General features: G+C 40.9%; 1 protein-coding gene across 3 annotated transcripts in view; it reads left to right on the top strand.

Moving 5' to 3' along the window:
- Positions 1–16,634, top strand: part of CTTNBP2 (cortactin binding protein 2) — a 174,412-nt gene that overhangs the window by 103,349 nt on the left and 54,429 nt on the right. For all 3 annotated transcript variants that reach the window (XR_001884549.1, XM_017867354.1, XM_017867355.1), the window contains exon 9: positions 10,039–10,156. Coding sequence is in view for 2 of the 3 variants with exons in the window: in XM_017867354.1 (XP_017722843.1) it covers positions 10,039–10,156 (118 nt within the window). In the remaining variant the exon portion in view is untranslated. The remainder of the gene's footprint in view (positions 1–10,038; positions 10,157–16,634) is intronic.

The raw sequence follows: 16,634 nt of genomic DNA, 5'->3' as shown, positions 1-16,634 counted from the left end.
AGGAGAGTGGTTCAGGTGAAAGGAGCAGTAAAAACAAACACATGGAAGTAGGGAGGTGGATAACAGGTCCCTGTTAATTGGGATAATGGAGAGTAGTGAGAAATAAGACCTAACTGGGAGTTTCACAACAGGGCCTGGGGCCTTCAGTGACATAGCAAGGAGTTTGGTCTTAATTTGCTATTCAAAGTGAAACCATTGAAAGGTTTTGTACAAAGGAACAAAATCAACTGAATAGTTTAAATAGATTCATTAAGCAAGAACATCAAGAAGATTTGAGATTACGAAGAAATTGGTATCAGGAAGAGACACTACATGAAAGATGATGAGAGCAGTGGAAATAATGAGAAATACTAGGAATGCCCCAGGAATGAGCATGGATTAGATGAGGGAAATGGGGAGCTGAATAAAAAGATAGTAGTGACATTCCCAAAAAGAACAAGGAAAAGGATCATTTTGATCAAGAAGACAGAATGCAGTTTTAGACATGCTGAATGTAAGTGCTACGATTTGTTCATCCGGATAGAGATAGCTAAAGATGTGTATTTAGAGCTCCGGGTTGGGTAACTTCCTGTTGTGATCTTGGCAGAAGCCATTCATCTTAGACTTTGGTGTTTTACAAAATGAGAAAAGGGCATGATTCAGTTCAATATGGAGGTATTGTTTGTTAGCAGTAGTTTTGTTGTTTTGTTTCCCCAACTTCACCCTTTGACAAAAAAGATACAAAAATTCTGGGAACTTGATTTGTATGTATGATTTGAATGGAATGCAATAATATTTGACATAAAAGTTTTTGGGAGACAAAGATGGGAAATGTGAATAGTTTAAACCTGAATATGTACAGTTAATCTAGGACTATGAATCCTTTTGCTGTTGTAGAGGTGCATGGAAAGGGTAGTTTGCAACCTGCCTCCACTCCTTTAAAAGAAAAACTCTGAGGCCGGGCGCGGTGGCTCAAGCCTGTAATCCCAGCACTTTGGGAGGCCAAGACGGGCGGATCACGAGGTCAGGAGATCGAGACCATCCTGGCTAATACGATGAAACCCCGTCTCTACTAAAAAATACAAAAAACTAGCCGGGCGACGAGGCGGGCGCCTGTAGTCCCAGCTACTCGGGAGGCTGAGACAGGAGAATGGCGTGAACCCGGGAGGCGGAGCGTGCAGTGAGCTGAGATCCGGCCACTGCACTCCAGCCTGGGCGGCAGAGCAAGACTCCGTCTCAAAAAAAAAAAAAAAAAAAAGAAAAACTCTGAATGTAATATGAGATGTTAATGATAGGAGTGTATTAGGCCTGCACTCAGCCTAAAGGCAAAAAAAAAAAAAGAAAAGAAAAACAAAACCTGAACACCCTTGATCTAGGATGTTCAGCTACTGAACCTCTCAGGCTAGGCAGAAAGGAACTCACTTCCCAAGGTGAGTTACCCTTCAGTGTAGGGCAATTGTGATGCTGCTCAACTCCTTAATTATGAATTCTTTATTAGTTCTGGTGTTTTTATGATCAAAGAGGGCATTGTCATTGATTTCCACACCTCTGGCATATTGTCCAAGGGAAATATGACCTCTTTCTCCCGTAGACTATGACTCTTGTGTATTCTTTTACTTTAAGAAGCACAAGATGAATTTTGGACAAGGAAAGAGAGATTTTTTTTTAAAGTGGGCATGACTGACAATATTCACACACTGCTAGGCTATTAATATATTTTTTAAGCCCTGGAGTGGACATTAAATCTTTTAGTCTAACCTTTCCATTTTATGATTAAGACATTTAAACCCCAGAGGGTTTAGTAGATAAAAGTTGGGAATGAAGCCCAGATTGCCTGAATCCATTAGTCTTTTCATTGTACCATACTTCCTTCTCCCCTAGTCAAAGATATTGGAAAATGTATTAGTATCATTTGCCTAATATCTATATTCTGGCTGAGATAGTTCTTCAGAAAGTAATCTACTTATAACTAAGATATTAAGGCCAGATTTCTGAAAAAATACAGCTCTGAGCTAGTCATTGCATTGGCAGAAAGATTCTACATTGACCACAAGTAGAGCTTAAAAATAGGTTTTTTTCTTTACTCTAGCATACATTTGTCTAATCTACACAGGGTAGTAGAATCATTGCTACCCAAGAAGATGACTTCAGTTTCCACATGGTTTTCAGTAGAGAATTGTGGAATTTCAGAGCTTGAAGAGACGTAACATAGCTCAGTGGTCCCCAACCTTTTTGGCAGCAGGGACTAGTTTCGTGGAAGACAGTTTTTCCATGGTTGGGGGTGCGGTGGGGTGGGAATGGTTTCAGGATGAAACTGTCCCACCTCATAAGGAGCACACAACCTAGATCCCTTGCAGATGTAGTTCACAGTAGGGTTCACACTCCTATGAGAGTCTAATGCCACCGTTGATCTGACAGGAGGCCACCGTTGATCTCTCAGGCAGGAATGCTTGCCCACCCTCCACTCACCTCCTGCTGTGTGGCCTGGTTCCTAATAGGCCATGGACTGATACTGGTCTGTGACAGGGGTTTGTGGACCCCTGACATAGTTCATCTAGTCAATTTCCCTTGTGTTGTAGATAAAGAAACTAAGTCTTTATCTGTAACAAATGGGAAATGGGTAACTAATTCCTCAAGCTCCATTCATTGAAGATCAAATTCCCACATCTGTCCTTTTTCCATGTTAACCCCCTGGTCTTTTTTCCAATGGTTAAGAAATCTGTGCAGACCACCATTAAATGTCATCGGAAAACCTCTCTCTACAGCTGGCCTGACTACTCCAGAGAGGCTGCTGAACTAAGGATAAGCCTTTGTTTCCATCATTTCATCTGAATAGATAGATGAATTTTTTTTTTTGAGACGGAGTCTCGCTCTGTCGCCCAGGCTGGAGTGCAGTGGCCGGATCTCTGCTCACTGCAAGCTCCGCCTCCCGGGTTCACGCCATTCTCCTGCCTCAGCCTCCGGAGTAGCTGGGACTGTAGGCGCCCGCCACCTTGCCCGGCTAGTTTTTTGTATTTTTTTAGTAGAGATGGGGTTTCGCCGTGTTAGCCAGGATGGTCTCGATCTCCTGACCTCGTGATCCGCCCGTCTCAGCCTCCCAAAATGCTGGGATTACAGGCTTGAGCCACCGCGCCCGACCGATAGATGAATTTCTTAATGAAACTTACTGTTCTGTCATGAAACCGTTGACATGTTAGTTTCCTGCAACAGAAACAAATTTAAGAGATTGTCTGGATTTGAGCGGCTCTGTTGTTGAAGTTCATATACCAAGAGATTTTTTTCACTGGAGGGACTGTGTGAATTTTTCACTACAGGAGGTGGTTATACTTCTCGATTACCGAAGCCAGTGGCTTCCTATCACTTCTGCTTTTGCTCAGTCTCCCTGGGTGTTTTAAAGAGTTGACGATTTAATGCAAACTCCTCCCTCCCTGGGCTTCCAGACCACTGTCCTTTTCTCACTTCCCCTCCAACTTTGCTGACCAGGCTTTCTATTTGTTTTTCTGCTTTTTGTTTTTTGTGTGTGTGTGTGTGTGTGTGTGTGTGTGTGTTTTAACTCTAAGCAACTCCCAAGTTTTATTCTCAGCTGCCTACTCCTGTTTTCTAAGAGCTTATCCAGTGTTTCAGGGGTCTTTCAGGAATCAATTGTGACTCCTGCAGTAACTAGTCCCAAACCCTTATCTCCATATCTGCCTTTTTACTTGTCCTCCAGACATTCATCGCCAGCATCCTAGAGGTCATGTCTGGGCAGGCCCACTGTCCTCTAGTCAGGTGGTAGCTCTCTTGTTACCCACTTTAGATCATTTTTGTGTGTTAGGATTGCGATCTGCCTGATGCATTGTTAAGCTTTTAGCCATATGAGGATTAGACGTTTGCACTCACACTGTAGCAGCCACCTCGGTCCTCCAAGAGGTCTCCATGAGGTATGTGCAAAGGTCCACATGACACCCCAATATTTGGATTCCTTCTTCCTAGGAATTGGATACAACAAGAACAAGATAATAGGAGTCACTAAAGTTATTCATTGTTGCATGGAGTTGGGTAGCTAGTTTAGAAAAGAGAAAATTAGATGAGGTGCCTGCAAAGGCACAAAGTCATTGGCACTAGATTTTAATAATGATAAATAGAAATCTGTTCTTTGAACACTGTTGTAATGCTTTTGATTATGATTATTTCCTTTTTTCTTTTAATTTTTAGAAAAAAATATTCTGGAGAATGCCTTTCTATACTCATTCCCTATAACATTCAGTGAAGAGTACTGAATCCTTTCTTACTTTGGACAGCAATGAATGGCAGAACCCTAAAGGGAATGTAAACTTGGCTGCCCAGGGTCATGCTCCACCTCTCGTCCAAGACGTGGGTCATCCAGTGTTTCCCACCAACACCTTTCATGGATCTGGGTTTTGATCCTTTTTTTCATCACTCTGAACTTTCTCACTTGAATGATCTTGTTGATCCGCAGAATATAATCTATACGGATTCTAAAATCTCATCTCTAGCCCTACTTAAGCATTTTCTGAGTCTGTCTAGGCAGGTCCTTTCCTTGATAATCAGGGGAACAAACTTTCCAGTTTGCTCAGTACAACCCTGTTTATGCCTGTCATCCCAGTGTAATTAACAGTGCCTTCTTTCACTCTCTAATGTGTTCCAGTTTAAACAACTGTAGGGTAATCCTGTTGGGGACCACATTCACTTTTGCTTCCACCAGATAGCTCTTCTAGCACATTCTTGGGCCCAAATGTTTATACTTCTTAGCCAATCTGCTGCAATTCTTGCTTCTCCTCTCTTACTCCAATAGCATCACCTGGCATTTGTTTACTTGCTCCATCTTCCTAACTGAAAGAACTCAAATGATCAACACAACTCTAAATTTACTCTTTCACGAATAAATTTTGAATACCTTGTCTCCTCCATAGTCTTGTCAGCACTGTCCTTAGGGAGCCCTCATCATTTGCTGTCTGGTCACATTCATGGTACTGCCGCGGTCTCATCATGTTCGGTCTCTGCTTCCCTTACATTGCCATGTGAGGGGCTTTTCTAACAGGTGAACATGGTGATGTAATTACCTGCTTCATGTCTTCCCAAGCCTCTATCACTTCCAGGGCAGGGATGCCTATCATAACAGTCAAGTCCCTTCCTGATCTGGTCTTGGTCTGTTCCCCTAGGCACACTTCTGTCTCCTTCCCTAGTGCGTGCTAGGCTTTGACCACGCACACTGGCCAATGTGCAAACATCCTGTGCTCGCTCCCCTCCCTGTCTTTGTATCTGCTGCTCCCATTACCTCAAATGGCCTCTTCTCCTGTCTTGACCCCTCTCTGCCTGGAAAACATTTCAGCTTGTCTTGGCTTCTTGGAGTTAGGTGTTCCCAGGATACCTCTCCACACTTTGCTTAGAGAGCGTGTACTTCATTGTAATTGTTTGCATGCCTCTCTGCCTCTCCATCTCCTCTGAACAGTTACTTTTTAATCCTTATATATACTGTATCCAGCAGAGTCTGTGACCCAAAAGTACTAAATGTTTGCTGAGTCAGTAAGAGAATGGACTGCTTTCTTTTTCTTAACTGGTCTCCTTGCTATCACTCTCTTCCTTTCCAATGTAATCTTTCAGTACAACAATTGGTTTGCAGAACAGAGCTGAACATGGCACTTTCCTTCCCAAACACATCCTCATGCCTACAGAAAAGCATGCAAAGTGCATAGCACTCAACCCTTTACAGCTGATAGCAGCCAACTTCATCTTTGGCCATGCACACCTAACTACCTTCTTGCTCATGTCATTATTTCCCACATTAATGGCTTCCATCTCCCCAGCCCTGTAAAGCAGCAGGTACACCCCAAGGTTGTTCTCAGCACTTGAGCTGGGCTTTCAATGTATATTTGCAAACTTTTTTCACTTTCTTTCCCTCTGCTCAAACTCTTGGCTCCCTGCTCTGACTTTGATTTTTATCTCTAGCTCTCTGGACTCAAGGTTTCTACTGAATTTCCTGGATGCTGGTACCTTGCTTCTCAGCTCTGCTGAAAGGAGCCTGGCAGTTCCCTCACTCCTCAACCTCTCCTCTGTCCTTGGTCCATAATAACGGATCCCTCTGTTTCAGCTGGACCCATGGGCACCCAGCATAAAGACAGCATTCTCCAGTCTCAATTGCAGGGAACTATGGCCAAATATTTGAGTTCCAGCAAGTGGAATGTGAGTGCACGTGAAAGCTGAGCCCTAAGCTACTTCTTTAAAAGGTCTCTGTTATGGCAGATGTCTCTGTATCCTAATAGGAATTTAGCTTAAACTCATCCATCTAGATCCCTGTCTCCGTATCACTTGGGTAGGACATCCTGCCCAGTTTAGGGCCCCTGGGACTCTATTTCCAGAAGCAGAGACTGGGATCACAGCATTTGTCCTCTTCACACAGTCCCATTCAACAAGGAGAGAGTATAGATACTTCTCTCCCTCTTTACCCCTTCTGCTCCTCCATAAAGTAAAACTGTACTCATTGCTTCGCCAGCCCCTTTTCTGAGTGTATCAGGTCACTTTGCATTCCTCCCTGAGACATGGAATTGCTCTACCTCACTCACCATCAGGACCCTCAGCCCACATAATAGCCCCTGGCCCAAAGGGGCTTTGTGCCCTGCTTATGAAGTTGTCGTGAGGGCTAAACGAACATTGAATACTTGCGAAGTGTGGAATGTGCCTGGAACTTAGTATGTGCTCAAATAGTTGTTGTAGCTGTTGTTGTTAAGTGTCCGTGGGGCCAAAGTTTTCACTTTCTTTGAGTTCCCCATGCAGCCAGCACATGCTGCAGAATTTACACTTGTAGTAGTGTTTGGCTATGCGCTACCCTCATGGGGACTGACATTCATGCTTTCTTAAAGAGAAAGTCACTGCTTATGGTCTGGCCCACTGACCTACTTGAATGTAAGAAAAATTAGAAATCACCTACTTTGAAGGTCAGAAATAAAAGACTATAAAAGAACAGGGTCAGGCAGTTCAGGAGTATTGCAAACTTGTGTTACACCTTTTATCATTTCTGTTTGTAATTTGAAGTAACAGTACTTAAATTGTCTTGAGATTAGTGACATTTGTTGATGTGCTATGGTACCTCACCAGTTAAGTGGATATTTGGACTGTTTTCTAGCTGGTGATGATGATGTCTATTATGGTAATAATAATGGCTGCTAATAACTCCTGGGAGTTTAGTACAGGCCATGAATATAAGAACTTTGTGTGCCTCTTTCATTTAAGTCATGTTAACCTTATGAGATATAGATACTTGAAATACAGATAGGGAAATGAAAGCAGGAAAATGTTAAATGATTCCGCAGCAGTGGTAGATATAGTCATTTTGGTTAGCAGGATTAGAATCCAGGTCAGCGGTGGCTCTTACCTACATTTACTGCAAGTTCTAACTTGCAAAATAAATGTGTGATTTTTATCACTTATCATCTTGAGAATTCACTAAGTTTAGTTCTCAGATTGCTTTCTAGTTAAGTTTCTAATTAGAGTTCATTTCTCAATCAACATTATCTTATTCATTTACTGATTTTGTCCAAATTAGTAACAACAAATTGATATGAATTGACATTTATTTATCTGACTTTGTTTTCTGTTAATTTCTTAGCGATTTCTTAAATCTGAACCGTAGACCTATGAAAGTCAGACTTCCAGACTTTTCTTTAAGATTTACTTTTTTAATGGCCACATAATAATTGTACAGACTGCCAGACTTAAATGGCAAGTTTTAGAGAGATTCCTCCAACCTGAACAGGGTCAGGCAGGGAGAAACAAATGTCCTAGTTTCTTCCCTTTGCAAGCAGGCAGATTTTCTTTACTCAGGAAACCCAAGGCCCGGTGTCCAATCTTTCCAACATCCAAGAAGGTTCTCTCTGTCAGCTTTATCCTCAGAGCAGCACTGGCTTCCTGTTAAAGTTTCACTGAATTGGTGGTTTCTGCTTACTCTTTGTTTTTCTTTCTGGCCCTTGGGAACTCACCGTACTTTCTAATGAACTCATTATGGCATTTAAAAGTATGTTTCAGAGGCAACATGAAGCAGCTGGAAGTCAAGTATACTCCTTGTGGAAGTGCAAATTGGTGTAGGCACTTTTGAAAGCTCTTTGCAGTATGGACTAACGTAGAACATGTGCATGCCCTGTGCACAGCAGTCCAGCCCTACCATATACCAAATACCCAACATGTGTCCACCACAGGACATGTACTAGAATGTTTATAGCAGAACACCAATGTTCATCAACAAGAGAATGGATGAGTAAATTGTGGTATACCACAATGGAATATAATGGAATCCCACATAGTAATCATTTTTTAATGAAGACAAATTCTGACTACTCCCAACACATGGATGAATCTTAGAGACATTATATTGAATGAAAGAAGCCAAATATAAAAATGCACCTACATACAGTACGATTCCATTTATATAGAGTTCACAAATAGGCCAAACCAATCTCTAAAATTAGAAATCAGATAGTAGTTGCCTCTGCAGGGGAGAGAGGAGTTAATTGTTGAGATGGAGTACAAAAGGGGCTTCCAAAGTGCTCCTTCCACAAATACGTTTGCTTTGTGATAATGCTTCAAGTGATACACTTCTATGTACTTTTCTATGTAGATATTATATTTCTTTTCTTTTTTTTTTTTTTTTCGAGACAGAGTCTTGCTTTGTCACCCAGGCTGGAATGCAGTGGCATGATCTTGGCTCACTGCTACCTCCACCTCCCATGTTCAAGCAATTCTCCTGCCTCAGCCTCCGGAGTAGCTGGGATTACAGGTGCCCACGACCATGTCCGGCTAATTTTTGTATTTTTAGTAGGATGGGTTTTCACCATGTTGGCCAGGCCAGGCTGGTCTCAAACTCCTAACCTCAAGTGATCCACCTGCCTCAGCCTCCCAAAGTGCTGGGATTACAGACATGAGCCACCACACCCAGCCGGATATTGTATTTCTTTTAAAAATATTTTATATTAGAAGAGAAAAAAGTATATTTTAAAAGTGGATGAAAGGGTATGCTACAGAAAGAGAAGAAAAGGCTATTCAAGATGACTTGATTTAATATGTTGTTAGAACTGCAAGACAGCCCCATGCCTCCGAGTGGGTGTGTGTACGTGTGTGCGTGTGCGTGTGTGCGTGTGTGTGTGTGTGTGTTTAGGGGAGTGATGGGCAGGTCGTTGCTTGTTTTGGTTATTAGTTCCTTTTCATGCTTTCTGGTCTATTCATTTTTCTCCTTAGCCTTGTGAGAAATTAGCAAACAAATCATCAAGTGGTAAACATTGATATAGGAGAGTTCCTTGGTAAATGTCCTGATGTAATACCTTGCCATGTGATTATTTATTAGAAAATGTATGTATATATATTATCTCTTACTTTGCATTTGAAACAATATGGAGGACTAAGACTTTTCAGTTCATAATTCTACTTTTTGAATGGAGATTTCCTTAAGCAACACAGAAGAAGAAAAAGCTGAAAAGGAAAGGGAGCATCACTTCAATATCTATAGGGAATGATTTTCTAAAATCTCAATCAACATGATGTGCATATTTTTCGAATAAAATATGGCAGGGTAACATCTCAAATACAAATATGCTTATGAGGACTCTTAGAATTTTTAAAATTAGAGCCCTGCACTTATATTACCAGGAAAGCAGTTTATAGTCTAGAAGACAGCAAAGTACATCCCGTTATAGCAAAAGTCTTCTGCTTTATATTGCCAAATTACCATAAAAGGAGAATGTCTGCTGAAATTAATTTTGTTTTTAATTTGAATCTGCAGATTGAGTGATTAGCAAGCTATTTTTTTTCTTGAAACCTAAGAAGCTGTTCTGTGGAACAGTGTTATGATCCTATCATTTGCATTTAAATAAGCACTCTTTGCTTTGCATTTCTAGACATTGTTTAGTTTAATCTAAGATTAATCTGTATATTGGGGTTGATGGAATTGAAATAAGATTTATAGCTGTGAATTCTTGATTTGATTGTTATAGGCAACTGGCTTTTCCTTTGGGTTTTGTACTCAAGTTAATTCATTTGGACTTGGAGGTAATCGAGCTCTTGTCTTTACAGAACTGCCTAGAAATCTTGTGTAGACACGGAGGGCTTGAGCCAGAAAGGAGAGACAAGTGCAATCGGACTGTGCATGATGTTGCCACTGATGACTGCAAGCATTTGCTGGAGAATCTTAGTGAGTGATGTTCAGAGATTATTGTTTATCTTTCCCCTCTGTTGCTGGGGCCTCTGGTACAATGGGAAAAACTATTTACAGTTTTTGCATCTCCTTTTAACCTTTTGGAGCCCCAACTATGGCAAAATACTGACTATAAGTGTGATAATTATTTTTCCATGTAGAATGACTTTTTGCAGAACTAATTGCTACTCAAGTGATGCTGGCTTCTCCTTGTATTTTACTGACCTAGGAGAGCAATCTAAATATTTATTGCATTTTTCTTCTGACTTAGATTGTCTTTCTAGACATTAGACTGGCAGGATATGAGAAATCCTAGCTATGTACTCTGCATCAGTTGATTGTATGAGGCAGGCAAGTTGGTTATCTCCCAGCACCTGGTTGCCTACTTTTCTGTGAAGATAATTGATGATCTTTTGGGTCCCTTGCAGCTCCAAGAGTATATGCTCCTCAGCATATTTTGTAAAGGCTCACTTTTGGGTTTGTGAGTGTGGAGTATAGACCTTACGAAACATTATGACCTCTTACATTAAGATTATCACCCAATCCATCCAGTCAGCCAGCTGTATCAGTAATTCAATTTTAGGATAAGCAGATTTTTAAAAACTTAAATAATGATTTTATCTTCAACCTAATACATACCTTCATATACTTTTATTTTGTGAAGAAAATTTCAGAATGGCTAGGAAGCATATATGCAAACTGTGTAAGTAAACTTTAATATAAAAAGATAAAAGAGAATCATAGAAATTCTCTTTAAACCTGAGTGGGTTTTTTTTGGTTGACAGAAGGTTTTATTTATCATTAAAGTCTAGCTTTCAGGACCTTAAACTTTTGAATCACTGCTCAGTGTCTGAAACAGTATCTTATATAGGATTTCTCTAAAATAGTTCTCTTATTATAAGCTGATGCTAACCTAATAACAAACATGGAAAACTTTCTGTTGGGCTAAAATTTTATTATGGAATGTAAATACTATCATTTAATTATATTCCACATTTTGTTATTAAACATTTGATAATGGAATAAGTAGATATAGCTGTGGTATCTTAGATGTGAGAAATATGAAGCATATTGGCATGGCTGGGATAGAGGTGTGATTAGAGGTGGGAAATTGGAAGGATGAGACAGCGCAATTGATGTTTTGGGCAGTTTAATGCTCATTTCAGTAGTTTTGACCCTATATGACAGTCAAAGATGAGTCAGTGAGATTCTTGATAGTGCATAATATGATACAAAGAGTGTTTTGGAATTTCGTAGGCAGCTCTTTGTGTGACAAATCAACCTATAGAGAGTCTGGAAACAGATCAAGCATCAAAGAGTTTTAATGATGAGTCCTCAGTTGAACCAGGGTGGAAGAGAGGAAAATGGTATATAATGAGGAGAGGCATGAGAAATCCTAAAATTGAGGATTAAGGAGGACTTTATGAAATAAAAGACTGGTATGGGAGACCTGAGTATAATTTCTGTCTCAGACATGTTGGCAGGCTTTGCAGGTGTACATCCTGTGGAAGACTGGACATTAGATAGTCTGATTTAAGGGAAAGGGCATCTGAATTCCAGCTCCCAGAGGTCTGTGTAATGTCAGGCAAGGTGCTTAGCCTTCTCTCACCTTAGTCTGCTTGCCTGTTAGTAGGGTTAATAATTATTCATGTACCTGAGTGCAAAAGAGTGGATCGTTTCTTAAGGTCTTTCTAAGATTCCAATTCTGACAATCTGAGAGAAGTAAAAGAGACAGGATATGCATTTAGATTATGATTACTTCCATAAGGCTGATGATAAAAGCTGTGAATGTAAATGAACTATAGAAAGTCAGTGGGGCTGGGTGCAGTGGCTCACGTCTGTAATCCCAGCCCTTTGGGAGACTGAGGTGGGCAGATCACCTGAGCTTGGGAGTTCCAGACCAGCCTGACCAACATAAAGAAACCCCATCTTTACTAAAAAATACAAAATTATCTGGGTGTGGTGGCATATGCCTGTAGTCCCAGCTACTCAGGAGGCTGAGGCAGGAGAATTGCTTGAACCTGGGAGGCAGAGGTTACAGTGAGCCAAGATGATGCCACTCCACTCCAGCCTAGGTGACAGAGCGAGACCCCATCTCAAAAGCAAAGAAAGTGAAGAACAGAATGTGTCAAAGAAAAACAAAGATGCACAATTATTTTCATTTATTGAACAAACTACTCCTCGCCTAAGCACATAGCTAGAAGCACTCTTGCATGTGTGTACCAGGAGATATATGAAAATGTGTGTTGCGGCATTGTGTGTAATACTAGAAAACTGAAAGCATTCTAAAGGGAAATCTATTAGGGAATGGTTAAATAGAATAAACTCTAGAAAATCCATATCTTAAAGATACCAAGTAGCACTTAAAAATAAATTTTATCTATATAAATCACCTTAAATACTTTAAAGAAATGTTGAGTGAAGAAGTCAGTTATAAAAGGACATATAATATAAAACCATCTGTGTAAAAAGTTTAAAAATACAACTCCAAGCCTATATTTGTTATAAGTACCACTAAATGAGGCAACGTGTAAAAATATGCATAGAGGAGGTAAGAGCTTCCCCATGGAAGATGTAAGTGAAAATTGAAGGGCTGAGCCAAGAAAGAGTGGAAAATAGAGACATTCCAGGTGAACTAGCAGCATATCTGGAGGCACTGAAGGGGACGTGCTTTGGAGTTTTTAGAGGTATTTAGCTATATCTGCAGTGCTGGGGAGAGGAAGGAGATGAGTGTGGAAAGTCTAGAGTGAGGTCATAAAAGGCCTTGTATTCCTTTTGATTCAATCCTCCGTGTAAGTTTTGAGGCAGTCCCGTGGACCTGAATGAACAATTGAATGATTACAAGTAAGGACATAAGAGGTAGGTAATGGGGAAATAGTTATCTTGACACACAGGGTACCATAGATGGGGAGCATGACTGGTACCTAGTAAGAGGGAAGGAGGCCTGAACAAGCAAGGGAGGAACAGGGCTGGAGAAACAGTGTCATGGTTCAAGTCATAGGTGTGCTGTGAGACAGGAATGATGTATAGGGTGAGGGGAGAAGTGAACTGAAGGCCAAGCCCAGAGAAACCCCTATCTTTAGGTCAGAGAAGATTTTTTTAAATGACTCTAAAAGAAGATTGGGAAATAGGAAGGAAAAGAGCCAGAAAACAATGGTGTATGGTCAGGCATGGTGGCTAACGCCTGTAATCCCAGCATTTAGGGAGGCTGAGGCAGGAGGATTGCTTGAGCCCAGGAGTTCAAGACCGGTCTGGGCAACACGGCAAAACCCCATCTCTTCAAAAAATACAAAAAAAAAAAAAAAAAAAAAAATAGCTAGGAATGGTGGCATGCGCCTGTAGTCCTATCTGTTCTCTACTCCATGGGGGGATGAGGCAGGAGGATTACCTGAGCCAGGGACGTCAAGGCTGCAGTGAGAGAAGATGGCACCACTGCCCTCTAGCCTGGGTGACAGAGAAAGACCCCATCTCAAAAAAAAAAAAAGGAAAAGAAAAGAAAACAATGGTGTAATTGGATTCAAGTTAGGAGACCTTTCTAAGAGGAAGAAGTAATTTAATAGTATCACATTCCCTAGACTGTAAGGGTTAAAAAAGAGTCGATTGCATTTGGCAAATAGGAAGTTACTGCTAACAGAGACAAGTTTCATGCAGTTATGTAGACAGAAGCTGATTATTTTAAGCAGAGAATAATATGGAAAGGCAGTGGAGAAATCTCCAGTAGAATAGTTTTCTTCATCTATAGAATAAACCCCTTTTGTTAATTCATTGAACACATGCTTTTATTGAGCTGCTCTTTGTACCAGTCACTATCTTAGCCACTTGATGTAAGTCAGAATTTTAAGAAGGTTGTTCTCATCCTGAAGCTTATAGTCTAACATTAAGAGATAAAATGAATAATAAACATAAGAAAAATTTATTTTTTGGCTTTGTGAGGTGGTGAGATATGCTATGGAAAAGACTAAGGGGGGATGGAAACTGTAAGGGTGGGTTTTAGCTTTTAAAATGGTGGCCAAGTTTGCCTCACTGATGAGACATTGAAGCCAAGGCTTGAAGGAAGTGAACAGGGCAGCTATGTGGATATCTAAGGTAGGAGCTTTAGCACTAGTTGGACAGAGGCCTGAGGTAGCAGCATTCCTGTTGTGTCTGAGGAACTGCAAGGAGGGCAGGGTGACTGGGTTAAAAGGAAAGAGAAGCAGGAAGACAGGTCAGAGCCCTAGCCATTTCAGTGTTTGAGTGCAGGAGAGCAGGTACAGGGTGAAGTGGGGCCTGATCTTGTTGGAACGTGTAGGCCATTGTAAGAACTTAAGGTAGCCATTGCAGTGTTCGACTGTAGGAGAGATGGGATCTGATGCACATTTTAACAGTAGCACTGGCTGCTTTGTTGAGAATCAACTATAGGAAGTCACAGACAAATCAGGAACACCTGTTAGTACATGAATGTAGTATTCCAGGTGAGAGACAATTGTGGTGGCTCCGTGTAGGACTGTAGCAGATGAAGTGGTGAGAAGGACTTGGGTTCTGGATACAGTTGAAGGTAGAATCAACAGAACTTCCTCATGGATTGAATGCGAAGTTTAAGAGAGGGAAGAGATTCGTAGATAATTCAAGGTGTTTAGTCTGAGCAACTCGCATGATGGAGTTGTCAGTACTTGTTAGGGGAAAGGCCGTGGATGAAACAGATTTTGCTCATGAAGTTGGGGAGTTCAGATTTGGATGCAGGAATTTGAGATGTTTTTTAGGGTGTCTATGTGGAGATGTCGAATCAGCAGGAATTCCGGAGACGAGTGAGAGCTGATGAATAAATGTGAAGGTCAGCAGTCTATCAGTAATATTTAAAGTCATGGAACTGGATGAGATCACTAAGGGAATGAGCATACATAAATTAAATAGAGAAAGGAGCCCTGAAACACACTATCGTTAAGAAGTCTGGAAAAGGTGAAGGGAACAATAAAGGAACAACATTAAAGAGTGACCAAGGAGGTACTACCTCCTTCCAGGAGAACTACCATCTATGGGTATGGAGATCCAGGAGGATTATATCAAGGAGAAAAGAGATCACTTGTGTCGGATACTGTGGATAAGTAAGATGACTGAGAGTCAGAAAATGGAAAATAAAGTAATCCAGCAGTTGGTTAGTTAATGGAAAAATCCAGTTTAAGAAGAGAATCTTATAAACACGTGTTGTTTTAAAACATTTTAATTGTAAAGCATACAAAGTAATTTTTTTAACCAACGTTTAGATAGACGTCTTTAGTGTGGGTTCTACTAATTAAAATTTCACGTACTCTTGCTTGAAAAAAACATACCTTTAATTCATCATCTATGATTTCTAGTGTTGGACTGCTTAAACACATTTATGAAGCAAACTAAAGGTAGTATCTGTCCAGAGATTATTAAACCCTTTCTCATTTCATATAGTTGTCCCATTTATACCTCATTAGATAACATTTTTTAGCAGTTCCTAAACTGTCTCTGAAGGATTCAACTTAGTTTTCACAGGAACGGTAACTCATTATTTCATCAATTTATGGAATATTTAATTCACTAACTGTAGTCATCAGTTCAGTGAATATAGAATATTTGGAAACAAACACATGTAACTCAGTATACAATTCAGTCATGAGAACAGAAGTACATGGGGATGCTACCCACTGCGCTGGAGCCTTAGTCAGAGAAATCGGAAAGAGCTTTTCAGAAGTTCATTCCTACTACCCTGTTAACCATTTATCAAATACTTACTGGTATTTACCATATAAGAATATATAAAATCTATTACAAAAGTAAGTTCATTTATTCTTCATACCAACTCGATGTACATTCCCTCCATTTTATGGAAGAAATTGGGGTACAGAGAGATCAAGGCAATTTACAAGAACACACAGCTATAGGAGGCTGACCCTGACCCTGGGGCTCAACCCAAGGTTCTCAGTTACTATCCTAAGCATCCCAACCTGTCCCAACTATAGCCTGCCTCATCCATGACATTATCTATGAAGGAAAGGAGAATATAGAGAACTTAAGGTCAAGGGAGGGTTATAGTTCTTTCAGATTTTTTTTTAAAAACTTGACAGTCTTGCTGATGGGAAAGAGTTAATGAAATAGAAACAGCCAAAGATGCAAGGAAAGAGACAGTTCATGCAGCATGCTTCCAAAGAAACTGAAGAGATTGGGAGACAAGTTTACTCTGGGCCGGGCGCGGTGGCTCAAGCCTGTAATCCCAGCACTTTGGGAGGCCGAGACGGGCGGATCACAAGGTCAGGAGATCGAGACCATCCTGGCTAATACGGTGAAACCCCGTCTCTACTAAAGAATACAAAAAACTAGCCGGGCGACGAGGCGGGCGCCTGTAGTCCCAGCTACTTGGGAGGCGGAGGCAGGAGAATGGCGTGAACCTGGGAGGCGGAGCTTGCAGTGAGCTGAGATCCGGCCACCGCACTCCAGCCTGGGTGACAGAGCCAGACTCCGTCTCAAAAAA

This window comes from Rhinopithecus bieti, unplaced genomic scaffold, assembly GCF_001698545.2.
Source record: "Rhinopithecus bieti isolate Rb0 unplaced genomic scaffold, ASM169854v2 scaffold_3858, whole genome shotgun sequence".
In the NCBI taxonomy this organism is placed as follows: Eukaryota; Metazoa; Chordata; class Mammalia; order Primates; family Cercopithecidae; genus Rhinopithecus; species Rhinopithecus bieti.
This window is presented reverse-complemented; position numbering and strand designations above follow the sequence as displayed.